Source organism: Lepisma saccharinum, chromosome 23, assembly GCF_977018435.1.
Source record: "Lepisma saccharinum chromosome 23, izLepSacc3.1, whole genome shotgun sequence".
Lineage (NCBI taxonomy): Eukaryota > Metazoa > Arthropoda > Insecta > Zygentoma > Lepismatidae > Lepisma > Lepisma saccharinum.
Window position 1 is genome coordinate 52,762,924 of NC_139251.1, and position 20,876 is coordinate 52,783,799.

The 20,876-nt window shown below is 37.9% G+C and overlaps 1 protein-coding gene across 1 annotated transcript in view; it reads right to left on the reverse strand.

Moving 5' to 3' along the window:
• Positions 1-297: 297 nt before the first annotated feature.
• Positions 298-20,876, reverse strand: part of LOC146005292 (uncharacterized) — a 118,260-nt gene continuing 97,681 nt past the window's right edge. Inside the window, exon 3 of the mRNA XM_083144415.1 lies at positions 298-1,950. Coding sequence (XP_083000541.1) covers positions 528-1,950 — 1,423 coding nt within the window. The 3' untranslated portion in view covers positions 298-527. The remainder of the gene's footprint in view (positions 1,951-20,876) is intronic.

Consider the following 20,876-nt stretch of genomic DNA (forward strand, 5'->3'; position numbering starts at 1 on the left):
CCACTATGCCATTGCATAGGTAATACACGCTCACATACGACAAAAACAAATTAGTAGCTAGTGTCTCTTGGATGTAAGATTATTTAGGTAGTTCCAAAATATGACTTCATGAACAATTAAAATTCTTAAATGACACTACAAGTGAAACAGGTTAGCTGTAATTAGTAAAAAGGCAAAAAAAAATCAGTTTTCTTTCCAAAAAAGCCATGTTTTATTTGGAAAAAAAGTTCTGTTCAAAAAAGCTGGCATTTTGCAACTCTAATCATTACACACTGAGCATGCAAAGTGTTTCTCTCCACTATGAACTACTAAATTTTCTTTCTCTATGATCATTCTTTTGTGCAAATGATTTGTTACATGTTGAACACACATGGGGCTTCTCTCTAGCATGAATTCTTAAATGTATTTCAAGGTCTTCCTTCCCTGCAAATGATTTGTTACACGTTGAACAAAGGAAGGGTTTCTCTGCAGTATTTACTATTAAATGTTTCCTAAGATATGACTTCAGTGTAAAGGCATTATTACACTCAACATGCAAAGGGTATCTCTCCAGTATGAATTATTAAATGTTTTCTAAGATCTCCCTTCCTTCCAAATGATTTGTTACATGTTGAACACACATGGGGCTTCTCTCCAGTATGAATTATTAAATGTTTTTCAAGAGTATCCTTCCGTGCAAATGATTTCTTACATGTTGAACACACATGGGGCTTCTCTCCAGTATGAATTATTAAATGTTTCATAAGTTTTGACTTTACTCTAAATGTATTGTTACACACTGAACATACAAAGGGCTTGTTTCCAGTATGAATTATTAAATGTTTTCTAAGATCTTCCTTGCATCCAAATGATTTGTTACATGTTGAACACACATAGGGCTTCTCTCCAGTATGAATTATAAGGTGTTTTTCAAGGCCATACTTCCATGCAAATGATTTGTTACACATTGAACATACATGGGGCTTCTCTCCAGTATGAATTATTAAATGTTTTCTAAGATCTCCCTTCCTTCCAAATGATTTGTTACATGTTGAACACACAAGGGACTTCTCTCCAGTATGAATTATTAAATGTTTTCTAAGATCTGCCTTCCATACAAATGATTTGTTACATATTGAACACACATGGGGCTTCTCTCCAGTATGAAATAGTAAATGTTTTTCAAGGCTATCCTTCCATGCAAATGATTTGTTACATGTTGAACACACATGGGGCTTCTCTCCAGTATGAATTATTAAATGTCTCTCAAGGCTACGCTTCCATGCAAATGATTTGTTACACGTTGAACAAAGGTAGGGTCTCTCTCCAGTATGAATTATTAAATGTTTTTCAAGGCTATCCTTCCATGCAAATGATTTGTTACACGTTGAACAAAGGTAGGGTTTCTTTCCAGTATGAATTATTAAATGTTTCCTAAGTTCTCCCTTCCTTCCAAATGATTTGTTACATGTTGAACACACATAGGGCTTCTCTCCACTATGAATTATTAAATGTTCTCTAAGACTTGACCTCACTGTAAACGTATTGTTACACACTGAACATACAAAGGGCTTCTTTCCAGTATAAGTTCTGGAATGTTTTCGAAGATCTTCCTTGCTTGCAACACTATGAGTTTTCCAATGCTTTCTAAAACTGTGTCTTAATGCTAGAGATTTGCTACAGGTTGAACACAAAAAAGACTTTTCACCACTATGACCTCCTGTATATTCCACAAGACATTTTATCCCCTTAAATGATTCCTTGCACATTGTGCACTCAAACGATTTTGTTCTACTATGATTTTGCATGTGAACAGCAAATTCACATTTATCATTAAACAAATTAATTCCATCATTACAAATGGCAAAACCTTCAGAGTTTGAAGATTTTGTAGATTCTCCTTCTCTTGTAGATTCCAGAGTTGTTCTACTATTCTTAGTTGCAGAGCAGAATGCTGTCTCTAGTGTCGAGCTGCAAGAAAGAAATCCTATTAGAAGTGATTTTGGTCTGAAGTTTTGAGTTGAAACATAAGTGTCTCTAAGATATGAATGTATATCATTGTTTGAAAATTTTCATTGAAGGGCACATTTAATCAATGTATATAAGAGTAATAACCTGCAAGGAGATATACTAGGGTCACCACTCTAGGATCTCGATAAAATTCAAGAAATATTCCAGGTTTTCAAGGCAAACTTTCTAAAAATTAATGGGTATAAGCAGGTTTTTTCTCTATCTCAGCCATATGTATTAACCCCTCTCACCACCCACACACACAAATATATTAACAATATAAAGGGTCTGTGTGATTTCAATTTATCAAAAATTTTATTTCAATTCATAGACAATAATATTAATGCTGACGTCTGCCTGTTATTAATTTATGTTGGCCTCTGTGTGTGACAGAGTGGTTAGCACAATGCACTACAATGCCAAGGGAGTGTGTGTGTTTGTGTTTGTGTGTGTGTGTGTGTGTGTGTGTGTAGTAGTGCATTGTGCTAACCACTCAGTCACACACAGAGGCCAACATAAATTAATAACAGACAGAAGTCAGCATTAATATTATCCAGAAAAAAACACTTTATATATTTCAGTGAGATCCTTGTACAATAGATATTCAAAGGGTGATAATTAGACATCTCACGAGATGTTACTATATAATTTGTGACCACCATCAATCATGACCTATTAGCACAAATCTCCATGGCATATCCACAACATATAGATCATTCTAAATGAGTTTGTTGCATTTTGGACATAGAAAGGGTTTCTGTCGAGTATAATATCCAGGATGGGAGACCTGTCTGGATAGCCAGATAATATCCTGTCATTTATATCCAGAGGATCTCTCATTCATAAACGTATATATATATATATGGGAGACTACAGACAAGCAGAAATGAATTTCCCTGACTTTTCCAGGACAAATATTGCATTTTATCCCTGACAATTTCAATTCTGAACTAAATCCACGTCTTTGCACATGGAAAATAAACTCATACAGCTTTCAGGTATGGACTGTATTAAGTATTTTATTAGCTTACAAGAAATTGACTTAATTTCTCTACGATTTATATTTGTTTTGGAAAATAGTGATTTTCAAAGTTATTATAATTCACAAGTTAGGGAGGGACTTTTACAGGGTTTTTCTCATTTGCAAGGAGGCTTAAAAAAAATATTTTATTATTTTTAATGTTATGACTAATTAAGATTAGAGTAAATTAGTTGTTTTAATGAATAAATTTTGTAATTTCTCATTATTAAATGTTGATATTTTGCCTGCCGCTTGCAAGAATCATGACTGCAAACTTATTTTCAAAGCATTAACGCTTGTATCCTCTGTCCCTTTTCTATAGAAAGCAATCAAACAACTTAATTCATGTACACAATATTGAGATATTAGTATGGTGAATTAGCGGCTTGTTTGATGTGAACATGGGAACACATGCCATCCGCTTGGCACCCAAAACCCTAATATATCATAAAGCTGCTTCTCGGGACTAAACGTTCTGAAAGTGAAGCAATGGAATTGTACAAAACAAAGTGTCATATTACCTTACATTATCAATGTTACTTCAAATACAGTGGTACTGAAATAAACACTGTTACATAAATTGGCAGCAAAAAGAATATGTATATGTATGTATGTATGTATATGTGTGTGTGTGTGTGTGTGTGTGTGTGTAATAAAAACTGAACCCAAGCAATTTATAGTAGGGGAATCTACTGCACAGGCATCTCATTTTGCTAATAAGACAGGATAGAGAAATGCGGTTAATAACAGTGTCCAGAAAGTAAGTTCTGATATCGTTGGAACGCTGCACTAGTGGTTGGAGCATGCTGCGCACATACAAATAGGAAGAGGTGGTGTGTGTCTGTAATGTGGTGCAGTCACATGGTTGTGAAGGGAATGAATTTAAGAACAGTGTTATTCCAGGGCCAAGCTATTTCCTGGCTGTATTCACAGCGCAGAACAGTTATTTTTGCAAAATCCTGTTTTCCTACTGGCCACAGCAGGGAGGAGGGATTCTAAGGTTTCCGATTGTTGTTCAAAGAGAGGGGGGTAGCGTTGGTATTAATTGGCTGTTTAACCGCAAGTTTCTTCATAGGTAAAGTGGCAACAACAGGTTAATGCCATATAAAGATGAGTCCTGTGCCAGGAGTTAGCTTCGTTAATTGATTGATGGATTGATTTGCTTTATTTTAGTTCGCTTTTTGTGCCACTTTTGGCTATTTTGTGAAGATGGGTATTAGTGATGATATGATGAAATTGATGAATGGGCACTCACAAACATCCATGCTCAGGTTGGGATTCGAAACCGGGACCCCTGGTATCGTAGCACGATGTGCTAACCACTCCACCACAGAGGTTGGCTTCAAACGTGTCTACCTCAGTGGAAATTTCTCCTTACCTTCCTCACAATTCATGGAAGGCAGATCCATCATGCAAGACCCAAAACACACCTGATCGCGAGTGGGCTCTTTTGCATCATTTTAAGTGGCAGCCCCATCACACACTATGAATTTCACCTCTTCCTTCAGCTGAAGCAGTTTGGCAGGACACGTTTAGACAGTGTACAGATAGTTCCACTTTTTGGAGGCAGGCTGATGACATGGGCATACAAAATCTTGTGCCACACTAACACAAATACCTGAAGAACGGTGGTGAATATGTCGAAAAGTAATCTATGGGTCACTATAATTAAGACAAAAAAATGTCAATTATTACCCAAGATTGTGTTTTAATTTATAGCTAATTGGAACTTACTTTCTGGACTGTCCTCGTATAAAGATTTAGCCTGTTAAATTCAATAACAGTAGACGATGGATGCAAAGATGGGGATGAGTGATGATATGATGAATGGACACTCAGAAACATCCATGCCTAGGCCACGATTCGAACTCGGGACCACCGGCGTCATAGCGTGATGTGCTAACCACTCCACCGCGAAGGCAGGCTTCATCAAATGTGTCTTGCCTCACTGGAATTTTTTCCTCCCCCACCTCCTCACCTTACATCACTTGTTTCTGGCACCGTGTTTGTGTCCAATGCATAATAAAGACCTAAATGTTTACACCAAAGGCTAGCAAGATGATTTCCCATTTAATGCAGTGCTTATTACAACTTCTTCAAAATCACATGTCTGGCAGGTTCATTGCACCGAGTAACATCTACAATTCAACAAAAAAACATTTGTCAATCAAGACAAACTTCCCTGACTTATTTTTCACCTCTGTAATTCTCTGACTTTCCAGGTCTGAGTTTTTAGCTTGACACAACGAAATATCTCGAAAAGTACACATCTGATCAAAAGAAAGTTCTTAACGAAATTTGTTCGTCTCGAAGAAGCTCATAAAAAGATGAAAAGATGCCAAACTCCACCCCCACCCCACGTAGGTTTTGTCTGAAACTTTTTTTTTGGATTTGTGATAGATGGCGCTGTAATCGCAAAAGTGAAATATTGCAGAAATGGTAAAAAATGCACTTTTCATTGGAAAATGACGTGAGGCATGTTGAATTTTGTTAAGAAACTGCATTTAGCATAGCCCAGGAACAACGACGTCGACGTAGCAGTATTTTATTTCCTTCGGGGTACTTTTGTAAGGTGAGTCCCTTAGCCTCCCACCATTGGATTGCTTGTTTTAGGTGAGTCCCCTTGCCTCTCACCATCGGGGTCATTGTTTTATGTGAATCCCCTCACTTCTCACCATCGGAGTGCTTGTTTTATGAGTCCCCTTGCCTCTCACCATCGGGGTGCTTGTTTTAGGTGATTATCCTCACCTTTCGCCATCGGGGTGCTTGTTTGTAATAATCATTTTACAATAAGTGCTTGAAAATGTTATAACCCACTTCGATACACTGATTTATCTGCACTTGAAATGATCGGACACAACTGAGAAGCGTGCCCGGTGAAATCTTTCGACATGCATTGGTGATTCGCTCAATCATGTTCTCACACGTTGTTGGCAGTTCATGATAAACTTCACTTTTCACGTAGCCCCACAAACAAAAGTCAGGCGAAGTAAGATCTGGCGATCTTGCAGGCCAAGACACTGGACCACCTCTTCCAATCCACCGATGGTTGTACACGTGATCTAATACTTCCCGTGCTGCAACGGAATAATGTGCTGGACAACCGTCATGTTGCAACCACATTGTTTGTCGCATGTCTAAGGGAAGGTCTGCAAGCAATACTGGAAGTTCGTTCTCACCATTTAAGTTCCCATCGATAAAATATGGACCAATAAGTTTATCGCCAATTATTCCACAGGCGCTGATGTTCAACTTGGCGTAACCTATGCAGGTTTTCGACACATGTTGTCAATTGATTGTACCATGGTTTGTAAAAGTCGACTCGTCAGAGAACAAAACTCCAGTAAAGAAATTGGGGTCTCCTTGTATTTGCTGAAGCGCCCATTGACAGATTGTTACTCAGTTCTGAAAATCATCGCCATGAAGTTCTTGATGCAACGAAACATGAAACGGATGATATTTTCTACGCTTCAGTATTTGGCACACAGTAGTCTGCAAAATTCCCGATTCACGACTTATTTGTAGAGTACTAACGTGGGGGTTATGAGCCACTACAGCTAATACCACAATTTCATTATTTTCTCCAGCAATTGTTCTTCGCCGATTCCTTTCTTTTTTTTTGGTTGTACATTTCCCTCAGTGGAGAACTGTTGAACAACTCTGTGAAAAGAAGCGTGCGATCACACCCGGTCTGGAAAACGTTGAGCATAAAGAATCACAGCATCATTGATATTCCTGCCACTTTCTCCATAAATGTGCACCATTTCAATTTTCTCTTGCACTGTTATAGCCTGCATTATAACCACTAATGGAGTCCAGGAAGAAAAAAACTACTTCCATCCTGTTCTTCAGGCTTCGTGGCACATTATGCCGTGTCTGTTTGACTAGAAAACAAGGTCAAATGGTCTTTAGGAGAAAACATGCAGTCTTGAAACATGCTCGGCAATCTGTTCAAAACGTTGTTAACCACTTATAAAACTGAAAAAGGTTGAAGATTTCTAAGCTCCGGAAAAACCTTTTACCATGTGAAAATAAACAATCTTACTTACACAGAATGGATCTTCAAGTTAGTCGTCTTCACAGCTAATGTTGTGTTGCTGATGCGCTGCTGATGTGCTGCCGATGGCTGGTACTGGCCCTGCCCATTTGCTTCTTCCATCCCCTACTTTTCCTCGCTACTCCTGAATTATTATGTCATCCCTCCACCTTGGAACTCCTATATCATCATGAACGCTAGTGCCATTTTTTTCGTTACATTAAAGCCTATTTGTTTTTATGTTCTTCCATTTTGTTTAACATCTTTACCCATCTTTCCTCTACATTCCCTTTTTTCAACATTTTACAGTTTTATAATTGGTTAACCTCGTTTTTATTTTTTATCAGATTGCCGAGCATGCTTCAGGACAGCATGTTTTATCTTACAAACCATTACACCTTGTTTCCTGGTCAAACAGACACGGCATAATCTGCTACAAAGCCTGACGAAGAGGGCAGTGTATTTCTCCAGAATTACGCAAAATCTTACTTTTTGCGATTACAGCGCCATCTATCATGAATTCAAGAACAAGTTTCAGCAGGGTGGCTACAACAAGCAGAAATGAAATTTCCTGACTTTACCAGGTTTTCCAGGACATTTACATTTTTCCCTGACAATTACAAACTAAACTAAATCGATGTTTTTGCAAATGGAAATAATAAACTCATACAGATCCGGGTATGGATTTGTTAAGTACCAATAATATCTTCTATTCTCTACGATTTGAATTTAAACAGCAAAATAGTGAATTTAGAAAATTATTACAATTCACAAGCTAGGGAAGAATTACGGAGTTTTATCATATTTTTAAAGTTACAACTAAATGAGATAAGAGTGAAGAGTGATTGATTAAGACATACAATTTGTAATTTATCAGTCTCCTTATACATTCTCGGTATTATATGTTGATATTTCCACTGAGGTTTGGAACCTTCTGCTTGCAAGAACAATGAGTGCAGACTCATTTTTCGATGCATAAAGCTACTTCTCTCTTCTCTGTAAAGCAAACAATTAGCTCTTGCATATAAGTGAAACAACTGAATTGTACAAAAGAAAGTGTCATATTTCCTTACATTATCAATGGGATATCTGCTTCAGTATCAGTATATCCAAGTGAAGTACTGTGAAACTCACAACATGCAATTATACCATTATTGCTGACAAAAAGGGTATGTAGATATTAGAAATTTAACGTAAGGAATTTATAGAATTGCTGCATAGGTACCTGATTTAGCTAACCACACATTTAAAACAGGAACACAATGTTAATAACATCTTCTGAAAATTTATATATGAGAGACGTCCTGAAAAATCCTCCAATGGTGCCTATACGCAGCACTAGTGGTCTGAGAGCAACACACACACACACACGCAGGCAGAAATAAGTGGCATGTAGCTGTAAACTGGCAAAGTTGCAATGCAGCCATTTTAGGACAGTTTTAGGTTAAAGATTGCAGCTCTCATAAAGTCTCCCACTGACTGCAATGTAGCCTATGTGTAGTAATCAGATTTTTGCATGCTCAGAATTTGGCACAGAGTCACCAGCAATCGTGTTAGGTGTGCAGACCGGATGCCGTAAAGTATGGACAGGCGATGGTCCAGACAATTCACGGAATGCCAATCGAATGTGCACAACCCCATACAGCTGAGTACATGTGGGCCCTTTGCATCACTTCAGGTGAGAGATCTTGGACCACTCCCTGTACAGCCCTGGTCTTGCATGTACAGACTTTCATCTCTTTGTTCAACTGAACAGGTTTCTGGCAGGACAAGGATTTGACAGCTACACTGCAGTAGACATAGTTCCAGCCTTTGCTGTCAGACACATATGCAATGGGCATATAAACTTTAGTGCCATGCTACGACAAATGCCAGAACGGTGGTGATTATGACGAAAATTAGATTAGGACTCTCACTGTTACTAATGCAATAAATTACTACTGATATTCTTGTTTTATTTATGCCTAATCGGTAGGGACCTTGATTATTTGTTATTTTTTTTCAAATTGGTGTATTTTTTTATTTTTTACTATTTGGTGTTATTTTTTTCCAAAATTTACATTTTCATTTTAGCGCATTTTCTGGCTAATATATGAAATTATACCTTCATGGTGTTTTTAAACTACTGTTTCAAATTGTAAGTCACATGGCCTACGCCTCTTTGTGAGAGTTTGATATCTTGAAAGTTATTTTTTTTTTTTTTTAATTTTAAGGTAAGGGTTTTAGATAATGGATTTTTTGCCTGTATATACTGAAGGGTCCAAATGATCATAAGTGGCGGAGCACCCAAAAAATTTAAATCAATCAATCTCATGTGACAGATACCGATATATTATGGCACCAAAAATTGGCATCATTATTATTATTATTATTATTTTGATTTGTTAGTGTAATGTTTCCCAAAATTCACATTTTTTGTTTTAGAACATTTTTCTGCCAAATATACCGAAACTTAATACTCTAACGTGCTTTTAAACTATTATTTTAAATTGTAGGTCACATGGTCTACGTATTTTGGTGAGTTTGATCTGTTGGAACAAATTTTTGAGGAAGTAAAAGCAAAGTCCTCTCCTGCACTTTGCCATGAAGGTGTATAGGGGTGTTGAGTTAGGGAACTACACTTTCTTGATCATGACTGTAAGTGGGGATGATGTGACTGGCACCACACTCCTGGCTGCCTTTATCCCTCAAAGTTTCCTCCAGTTGGAAAAGATCTCGGTTCTCCCCTGCAGGGGATCGACCCCGGGTCTCTCACATGGTAGTCAGATGCTCTAATGACTGACCTCCATTATTTCTCACTCGACAAATGCCGATGGTGCACACTTAGCTTGGTAATCCAAAACACATCTCGCACGACAAATACTGAAGATGTGGCTACCGTGTGACGGTAGATAAGCACTCAATCTCCTGTTAGAACCCTGTCACTTTGCTCTGTGATGCAAATGGTTTTGATAGAAGTTGAAAAAAATGTGGGAAATACATGATTTAATTTGACTGTCGGAATTATTCCATGTATAACAAGTATTATAGTTTACTCTTGAATAAAATGTTGGAAAACTTGCACATTCTATGTACAAAAACATGGCCTAAGACTAGAAAAGACAAGAATTTTGGATTTCATGGAATTTTTCGTTCTTTTAGGACATTTTTTTTTAAAAAAAAAACCTGCTAAAAACATGAACAATTCGCATTTTATGCAAAATTCACATTATTTCGATATTTCGAACAGGCAAAAATTGTGTCATCACTGCACATTCATAAACACAACTTCGCAGCAATTACCATTTTTCACAGTTTTTCGTGTTTGCGAAAAATCAATGTCCCTACTAATTAAAAATTACTTTCTGGCCACCTCTTGTATAAATCAGTAGATGGAAAGTGAAAACTTAGAAGGGCTGGTAGAGAAAAGTCTATTCTTGAAGAAAGTGATTTGCTTTTATGATTGAATGATTCGAGTAAATATAATAAAATATTTACGTATTTTCTATTAGTATTTTATTTCATAATATATGACATTAACTTCACTCAGTGAGATATTAATGACCATATCTCACGAGTTTAAACAGACAGGACAGAGAGTGGCATTAATTTCATTGCAATACTAGTGTTGCAGTAAATTTGAGGTTGGGAGCATGCACTTGCCAATTTTTATAACGTTCACCAATGCAGATTTGTGTTTCACTTTTTTGTGATAGTATTCAATATATATATCCCGTTTTGTTGGATTCCTCTTCATATCTAAGAATAGTGCAGTTTTATTGTAAAAGTATGTTAACTTGTGAGAAACTAGTAATACGTCAGGATCTTTAAAGAAAACCTTCGTAAGCATTGCTACATTAAATAAGGTGAAGTGAGCCAGAAGAGTAATAAAATTCCAGCAGCATATTTACAGTCTAAAGCTCTTCTTGTTTATGCATGCGATTTTTGTTGGATGTTGCAGTCTGAAAACATCCAACAAAAATCAATTCCATACAAGTGCCATGTATGCAATTTCTGTCGCATGTTGTAGTGAGATACTTTGATGGGTGGCGATATTCGACCAAAATCGTATGTATCAATGGAGCCTATTTGTTTCCATTTTCCTTCAGTTTATCCAACAAAATGCCTTACTACGATGTCCGACAACTATCAGACGGTGCCACCTGCTCCCATTCCATCCATCTGTTGACAGTTCTGTCCCCTTACTACTCCCATACGGACAAGAAAAAATGATAATTCAACACATTTTCCACATAATATTTAGAGGATTAACACACTTTTCTGCCCCTCCGGAAATTTGTCTCTCTCCCTCCCCTCCCCCCTACTCCTGCCATCACTGTTTCAGGTCTTGAGATGAATCGCAAATTAACAAAGGAACGTGTTTTCGTGCTACAAGCTTGGTGGAAACAACAAAAACACAAATGTGGAGACAGCAGAATTCAGGAGAAGATTTCCAGGTGTGGAACCACCATCACGTCAAGCCATGAGAAACCTGAACCAACGATTCGAGGCTACAGGTTCTGTGCATGATCTACAGTGAAGCGGACGACCCCAAAATGTACGAAATGAAGAAAATACTGCACATGTTGCTCAGAGTTGTGTATCCAGCCCGAAGAAGTCTACCACAAGGCGTGCAGGGGACCTGGGAATGTCACATACCTCTGTAAGGAACATGTTAAATGATTTGAAGATGAAACCTTACCGGCCAAAGCTTCTGCACACGTTACACGAATGTGATCCGGACCGACGTGTTGAGTTCTGTGAGTGGTGTCTCATTCAGAATGAAGCTCACAGAGATTTCTGGAAACAAATTTTGTAGGCAGATGAGGCCTCATTCAAGATGAATGGTTGTGTAAACAGTCACAATTGTGTTTATTGGAGTTATACCAATTCACAGGAAATTATGACGAAAGAGTTAAATTAAAGTGTCACTGTTTGGGGTGGTATTTGGAGTGGTGGTATCATAGGACAATTCCCTTTTAAAGGAACTATAACCGGTGACACATACCTTCAGATGTTGCAGGATGTTGTGATTCCAGAACTTGTCAATAACCCTTGTTACGAAAACATTCCATTCACGTGGCAACACGATGGAGCACAAACTCATTTTAGTTTAGTTGTGAGGAAGTTCTTGTATCAACATTTAGATGAATGGGATAATCATCGTGGTACAACAGACTGGCCACCATGTTCATGTGACCTCACACAAATGTGACTTCTCCATGTGGGGTATTGTCAAAGACAAAGTGTTTTCCGAGAAACCACACGATTTGGTTCACTTGCAACAGCTAATCGAATAATCATTCAAGAGATTGCATGACAATCCTCAATTGTGTCATGATATTTGCAAATCAGTGCTGAAGAGGTATTCTGTTGTGCATTGAACATGGTGGGGGACAGTTTGAACAGTATTTGAAGTACAAACGACACTTTGAAGTACAATAAAAATTGTCAAGTCACCTAGGTTCTTTTATTTGATTTCTTCATTTATTGGGGAAAGCAACTTTGTGCCCACCCTGTGTGTGTGTGTATATATATATATAGTATGTACTCGAATGAGAATACAGTTACTACAGTGTTTATAAAAATGCATATACATGGTGTCTCATACGTAATAACGTAAACTGACATAGTTGAAAGAAAGTACACGATAACAGAAGCAAAAAAAGTCTCAGTAAACATGGGTCTGCAAATCAGCCGTTTTTCAGGTAATCGCGAATATGTGATTACAAGCTGCCACTGACATCATTGTTTGTAAACTTCGTCCTAGTTGGTAAAATGCTAATAGAGTTGACGAGCTGTATCTTGGCGGGTGGCCTTGGCTACTCCGCGCAGAGTGTGAGAGAGATACGTTTATGTAGTTGCCACCTACTCGCCCTTTGGGTTTTCGACAGCAAGGACAGAAAGGAAGGTACTGACGCGCAGCCGGTAGCTAATCCTCCAGGTTACTGCGCAGCCGGGCTTGGGCAGGGTTCACCCGCTTAGATACAGCTTGTCAACTCTAATACAGTAAGAAAAGTCATTGGAAATCTCATTGCTTTTATTGAACATTCTACTTACTGAATGTATCCATTCTGTTTGATTACAACGCCACCTCTCGGAAATGTTATCTTTTGTAAACAATGAGCAAACCTCAGAACGTGCAAGGAGTAAAGCTCCCAGTGTTTACAAAATACAGTCAGTGACAGCTTCTAACCACACATTCAAACAGGTTATTAGCATTTTAATTTAAAGTTCTTGCAAAACATGTTAAACCAGTCTGTCATCTACTATCACTTACATGATGACCAATTTTTCTCAAATACAATGGGAGACCAATCCTTCGAGTTATTTTGCAACTATAAAAATTGCAACTCTAAAGCTTTGGATTTATGGCAGTTATCAAAAATAGAACGTGCGTGATCTTACCTTTTATTACCTTAAATTTATTCGCACACCCCTGCTATGAAACATACTCCGAGATGAAAAAATTCTGGACAAACCTTTTAACCCCCCCCCTCCCCACTTAACCCTTTGAAAATTTGTGGAGAGAGAGAGATTTTCTCTATCCCCCTTTCTTTCTCTCTCTCTCTCTCTCTCTCTCTCTCTCTCTCTAAAGATAAAGAATAAAGATGTTCGTAGTGGCCCCAAAGAGAGGGAGAGAGAGGAAGAAAGAAAAACGAATAGAAGAAAAGAGAAGAAAAGAAGGAGAGAGAGAAACCCCTCTCTTTCTCTTTCTCTCTCTTTTCTCGCACGAAGAGAGAAAGAAAGAGAGAACGACAGAGAGTGGAGAAGTGTTTCCAGTTCTCCCCCTTTTTGAGAGAAAAGAGTTCCTCGCCTTCCCTCCTCTCTCTCTCTCTCTCTCTCTCTCTCTCTCTCTCTCTCTCTCTCTCTCTCAGCCCACCCCTAATGTACCCCCTTCTTTCATGGAGAAAGAAAAGATAAACCATCCGCCTCTCTCTCTTATGGAGGAGGATGGTTTCCTTTCTTTTCCTTTCTTAGGAAGAAAGGAAAAAATTAAGGGGAGGAAAATTGTTACCCCTTTGAAAAACAGGGGTGGCACGGTTGGGGGTAAGATTCCTTTTCTCTCATTGAAAAAGAGAGTGAAGGAAGATAGATAGAGACATGGGAGAGAAAGAAACAGTTCCACCACTCATCCGGAAGAAGAAGATGGGGACATTTCTCTCTCTCTCTCTTCGAAAAGAGAGAGGGACAATCTCTCATTCTCCGGTTTCTCCTCTTCTTTCTCTATCTTCACTCTGTGAAAGAGAAAAGAGAAAGTAGAGGGAGGAACTGGGATGGGTGGGGGACAGACGGGAGGGTGCCCCTCTCTCTGTCTCTCTCCCTCTTTCCCAGAAATTTGTCACGACTTCAGTGAACCCCCAGCACAATAATGCATGAGCCATGCATGGCCAGAGTTCTGAACCATTTTTCACCACAGATCAAAGAAATGGTGCGACATACAGAATCCCCCAGTATTGTGCAATATATCTTTACTGATATTTCACCTAATTGTCAGAAATGTGCCTCTTTACATTCAAATGTGATGACAATTCATTCCAGGTGGAGGAGATCCTGTTCAGGGTTTCAAACTAAGCACATTTTTGTACTCTTTATTTTATGTTGATTGTTGTTGATTTAGTGTTTTAAGTCCACTTTATGCACAGTAAGGCTAATCGGGACTGGACCTACAGTTTAAAGTGGGATCCGAACCACTTGTGCCTCCACCGGGTATCGAACCCGGGACCCCTTGATTACAAAGCGACGATGCTACCACTGCGCCATCGGGGAGGCCTCTCTTTATTTTATGTTTGTATAACAGGTAACATACAGTAAAGTGACTGATAGAATGACATTATTTGGTAACATTCATAATGAGACTTAATAATTCGACACCAGCCAGTCAGAACAAATTGAGCATGAAATAATATTGTATTGAACATGGAAATAAAAATAATAATAATAAACCCTCAAATATAACTACCAAACAATAACAACCTTTCTTTCTTCATATTAACATACAATACACAGATTGTAATGTCAATGTATTTTCTTGCATTTAGAATAAAATGTATGGTGAGATCAAACCATTAGGGTTGTAGTTCACCCTTGAGCAACAAAAGCTGCGATAGCCCTAAAGGGCCAGATGTGAGGTACTAAACTAATATGCAAGTAAATGACATGATTGATGTTTGAAACACAACACTTCTGACTGAACGAGTGGAAATGACATAGCATATCCCATTGGTAGAGGTAGAATCTTGTCTAAAAGTGTCAGATCATGCTCCTAGATTTTGTTGGGGAAGGTGTTTTTTTAACACGGGAAGCTGTGTGGCTCTCCTTGACCCAGGTAAGCCAAGGTCGCAGCGAGAGGTACAAAACATAGTAATCTAGGAGCAGGGGGATCTTTTGATTGTGGTTCATCGAGGAGGTAACACTGCTAAGACAGAGCTAATCATATCGAATGGGGTAAGTCATCCCTTATCCGTAATGCCGCCATTCTCAGTCAGAAGTGTTGTGTTTCAAACATCAATCATGTCATTTACTTGCATATTAGTTTAGTACCTCACATCTGGCCCTTTAGGGCTATCGCAGCTTTTGTTGCTCAAGGGTGAACTACAACCCTAATGGTTTGATCTCAAGTTCCACAGGGTGAAACGTTACGATGATGTAGTCTATGCCAAATAGCCTACATGAGAGATTTCCAAATAACATTAATAAGGATTTCAACATATGGATGATAGAACTACAGGGTGGGTGATAAGTAACTAGGCATTGGAAATTTACTGTAGTTTTTGTAATATTTAAGCAATATGAATAAAACTTTCCGTATATATACATTCTGGAATAGGATTACATATGTGCATACAAATTTCACAATACGATGATGTTTTCTTATCTTTTCAGTAAGATGACTAACCACTTGACTGCTCAGGGGCAAGCTACGAGGCATGGAATTCAGTAATTGCTGTGCAACCGAGCCTGTGGCCATAAGAAAGTTCTTGTCTCTGGCCGGATAGCTGCATTTCTACCCTTCACTGCACGCCACAATTTCTGCATAGCACTATCTGAATTCCAGGTCTTGTAGCATTCTGCAATCTGCACTTGCTCTTGGGCAGTCAAGTGGTTAGTCATCTTACTGAAAATATAACAAAACATCATTGTATTATGAAATTCGTATGCACATAATCCTACTCCACAATGCATGTGTGCAGAAAGTTTCATTGACATTGCAGAAATTACAGCAAATTTTCAGTGCCTAATTACTTCTCGACCAAACTGTACAACTACAAAGAGTCCTTAATTTTGTGATAACAAGATTCCTAAGATTCCTCATGAAACAAAACAAGTTTTCTTGTGTTTCATTAATTCAAAACAAGTTTGCTGTTGATTAAAACACTGTTTGACATGTTTAGAACATAAGTAATATTTATTTATATTTATTTACAAAAGTAAAATTAACGAAATTGAAACGAACAGCAAAAATAAAAATATCAGAGATTTATATAAAGTTGTAAATAAATTAAGAAATGGGTGGCAACCTAAAGTAAGCTTGATAGAAGATAAATACGACAATTTTTTTGGCTGACCCAGGTGATATTTTAATGACCTTTCAAATCTTCATGTAGGAGATAAATCAGAAGTAAATAAAGTACACACAGCAGAACTTTTAGTCCTTGACTGAAGTTAAAGATGATATTAAAAGGCTAAAGAATAACAATGTGCATGGTATTGTTTTAATACCAGTCGAGTTAATTAAGTATGGTGGGAATTCGTTAATATATCAAATTCATCAATTAATTTGTTTAATACGGAATTAAGAAGAAATACCTTAACAGTGGAAAGAATCCGTAATGGTTCCTGTGTTTAAAAAAGGTGATAAAATGAACTGCAATAATTGCCATGGAATTTCTCTACTCTCAACAACATATAAAATTTTTTCTAACATTCTTTTAACAAGACTAACCCCATATGCTAATGCGGGGATGTAGCTAGGTTGATCAGTTCGGGTGGGCTCAAAACTTAAGATTTTTTTTCTATCAAACCATTGAAAACTAACAAACTATTAATATGCCATACAGGCCCATAAGTATATGTACAGTAACAGTTGGGCTGAAAAGTTCGTAGGCTAACATAGTAAAAAATATTTTTTTGGACAAAATTCGATTTTATTATTCAATATAGTTGCCTTCGAGGGCGATACAACGATTATAGCAGTCATACAATTTTTCGATGCCATTTTTATAGTACGATTTCTCTTTAGCCTCAAAATAGGCCTCAGTTTCGGCGATTACCTCTTCATCAGTGCTAAATTTCTTTCCAGCGAGCATTCTTTTAAGGTCTGCAAACAGGAAAAAGTCACTGGGGGCCAGATCTGGAGAATATGGTGGATGGGGAAGCAATTCGTAGTCTAATTCATATAATTTTGCCATCGTTTTCATTGATTTGTGACACGGTGCATTGTCTTGATGAAACAGCACTTTTTTTCTTCTTCAAATGGGGCCGTTTTTTCGTGATTTCATCCTTTAAACGCTCCAACAACGCTATGTAATAATCGCTGTCGATGGTCTGGTCCTTTTTGAGGTAATCGATGAATATAATACCATGCGCATCCCAGAATACTGATGCCATAACCTTGCCAGCCGACTGTTGCGTCTTTCCACTCTTTGGATTCGGTTCATCACGTGCAGTCCACTCGGCTGACTGTCGATTGGACTCTGGAGTGTAGTTATGGAGCCATGTTTCATCCATTGTAATATATCGACGGAAAAATTCGTGTTTATTACGGTTGAATATCGCTAAACATTGCTCCGAATCATCAAAACGTTGTTGATTTTGATCGATTGTGAGCACGCGCGGCACCCATTTTGCACACACCTTCATGCACAATATGTCCAACACGTTCCTTTGATATTTTTAAAGTCTCAGCTATCTCGATCAACTTCACTTTACGATCATTTAAAATTATTTTGTGGACTTTTTTGATGTTTTCGTCGGTAACAGCCTCTTTGGGGCGTCCACTGCGTGCATCGTCTTCGATGCTCATTTCGCCTCGTTTAAATTTAGCAAACCACTTCTCAACGGTTGATTTTCCTGGTGCAGAGTCCGAATAATGTTTATCAAGCCAAGCCTTGGCTTCAACAGTATTTTTTTTCGCCAAAAAGCAATGCTTTATTAACACACGAAATTCTTTTTTATCCATTTTTTCACAATAACAAAAGCTGCTTCACTCACAATGCTATATCTCACGAACTAATTATCCGGCAGCTGTGAAATTTATACACATATCTTTTGAAGGTTAGTACTAAGTAAAAATCACATGGATTTAATTCTAGTAACGCCATCTATGAGTCAGCCTACGAACTTTTCAGCCCAACTGTTATGTGCATGTGTGTGTGTGTGTGTGTGTGTGTGTATATATATATATATATATATATATACGGATATAGACTCGCGAAATTCATGGCCATTATTCGGGAATCTAAATGCAGAATGAACTTATTAACTTAATGGCATTTAGACAGTCTTTAAAAATCCATGTATTTTCTCTTATGTCAGATTTTTGAGACACCAAGAACAATGTCATTAGTCCTTACTCCTTAGATTTGTAAATTTGCTCGAAGAAAACTGAGAAGTAGAGAAAACCCTCTTCCGTGGGTTTAGATATAAAAGGGTGCTGCTATCAGGTGTACGTACAAGTATGACAACGGTGCGAAAATGAAATGTTTGTGTAATGAGTTCAAGATAGGAATCCCATGTATATTGTTTATACCAGAATCGAATCCGGCAGCCTTTAGTGCAAGGCGACACCCTTAACCACTATTCTATGGGACATGCAATAGTCTTTTTGTGGCCTTGTACTGTACACATTGGAGAATGATGACGATATATATGAAATTTTATGCACACATCTAGTTTCTTAAAAGTAATCCTCTTTGCGCGTGCAAAACTGAATATATGATGGCAATAGAAACAACAAAATTCCCGCGAGCTCAAATTATTCGATCCCTGGTAGAAACTCCAAAATTTCTCGTGAGGACAATTGAGAAGCTACTTGAAATCAATATGTAAGCGAATTCCACTCTCAAACTAGATGGGGCTCGATGCGATGACCACGCGTCACCGAATGGAAAAACACTTCGGAGGCTTTGTCCTTCAAAATTAATTTTACTGAATAACTGTAGTTTTCACAACAGGACCTAAACATGGCTTTTTTGCACAGTACAATGTTGTTTTCTTTCACCCTACTTTTATAGTTTTTCAATCAAAGGATTCCACTCTCGATGCATGAGCATGACGCACTACAAAACCAGAGGTCCAAGGTTCGGACCTTGAACAGGTGTGGTTGCATCATGTCTCGCATCGTTATTCCTTCGGATCATCATTCAGTCTCATCGTCGCATTTAATACAAGAGGTAGAAAAGCGGCGTAAAATAACGAAATATAAATTATTGATTGACTTGGTTCATTTTACTTCACTTTTCTGACACGTTTTGGCTTATCGTGAAAATGAGAATGAGTTAAGATTAACTTAATGAAAGGACCATCACAAAGAAGACACATTCTCAGGCCAGCATTCGAACATGGGACATTCTGCTTCGTAGCGTAACTTGCTAACAACTCCACCACGGAGTTGTCGGCCCAAATAGAAATGAAAATTAGAAAAAGCCATCTTGAATTTGCAGGAACCGAGTTCACCAGCAAAGGTAAAAGATTTTCGCTCCCACTAGGATAGGTAAATAACAGAAAATGCTTGATAAGTAATTTGGCTCTCCGTATTTCATGATATTATTATGGAAGTAACTACTATTCGCTATATAACTTTGGATTAATTTTATTTGTATGTCTAGTCAAATTTCCCGCCTAAGCAGCAGCTACAGCGTCTGTATTTGGGGGTGGAGGCCAGGGTTGTTAAAGGTCCAGGAATTTTAAATAAATTCAATTCCCATCCAGGAAAGAAAATTAGCAAGCGTAAACGGGTTCTGGACCGTAAGGAACCTCTTCATCTGTAACGTTTTCAATTTGGTCCATGAATTTTTTTCCAGATGAATTTAATTTCGGTCCAGGAACCTTATTTCCTGAAGAATTTAAATACTGTCAACGAACATTTCTTTCCGGATCAGTTTAAATAGGGTCAAAGTTCCGTATTGAAATGAAACAATTCGCAACTTGGTACGAATTTAGATTGTGCGAGACAAAAGGTTCCGGTCCTATAACGGAATCCTATAGAAAAAATAGAATGTATGCGTTCCCTAATCTTTAACAATCCCAGGGTTGTTAATGGTCCAGGTATTGTAAATAAATTCATTTCACATCCGGGAGAGAAATCAGCAAGTGTAAATGGGTTCTAGGCCTCAATTCGGCCCAGGAACCTTTTTTCCGTATGAGTTTAAGTACGGTGCAGGAACTCTTTTTTAGGTAAAATTTAAATACGGTCCAGGAACCTTGTTTTGCGGCTGAATTTAAACACTATCCAAGAACCTTTTTTTCCAGGATAAATTAAAATTTGGTGCAGGATTTTTTTCCGGATCAATTTAAATACGATCCAGTAACATTTTTTAATGGATCAATACACTATTAGGACCAAATTTAAATTGTGCGAGAAGAAAGGTTCCAGTCCTGCAATAGAACCCAATAAAACCCATAGAAGTTATGGGTAGATGGACCTTTGACAACCCTGGTGGAGGCTAAATGAAGAAAAATCACAAAATATGCAGAATTTTGAAACATATTATTTCTAGAGCATGAACGCTACTATAAAATGTTGACTACATACCTCGTTTCCTTTCTTAATTGAAATGTGACTTATTCTTCATCACATGTGGCATCAACTGCCTTGGGAGTCAATCCCGGTCTCCTGTGTGGTAGTCG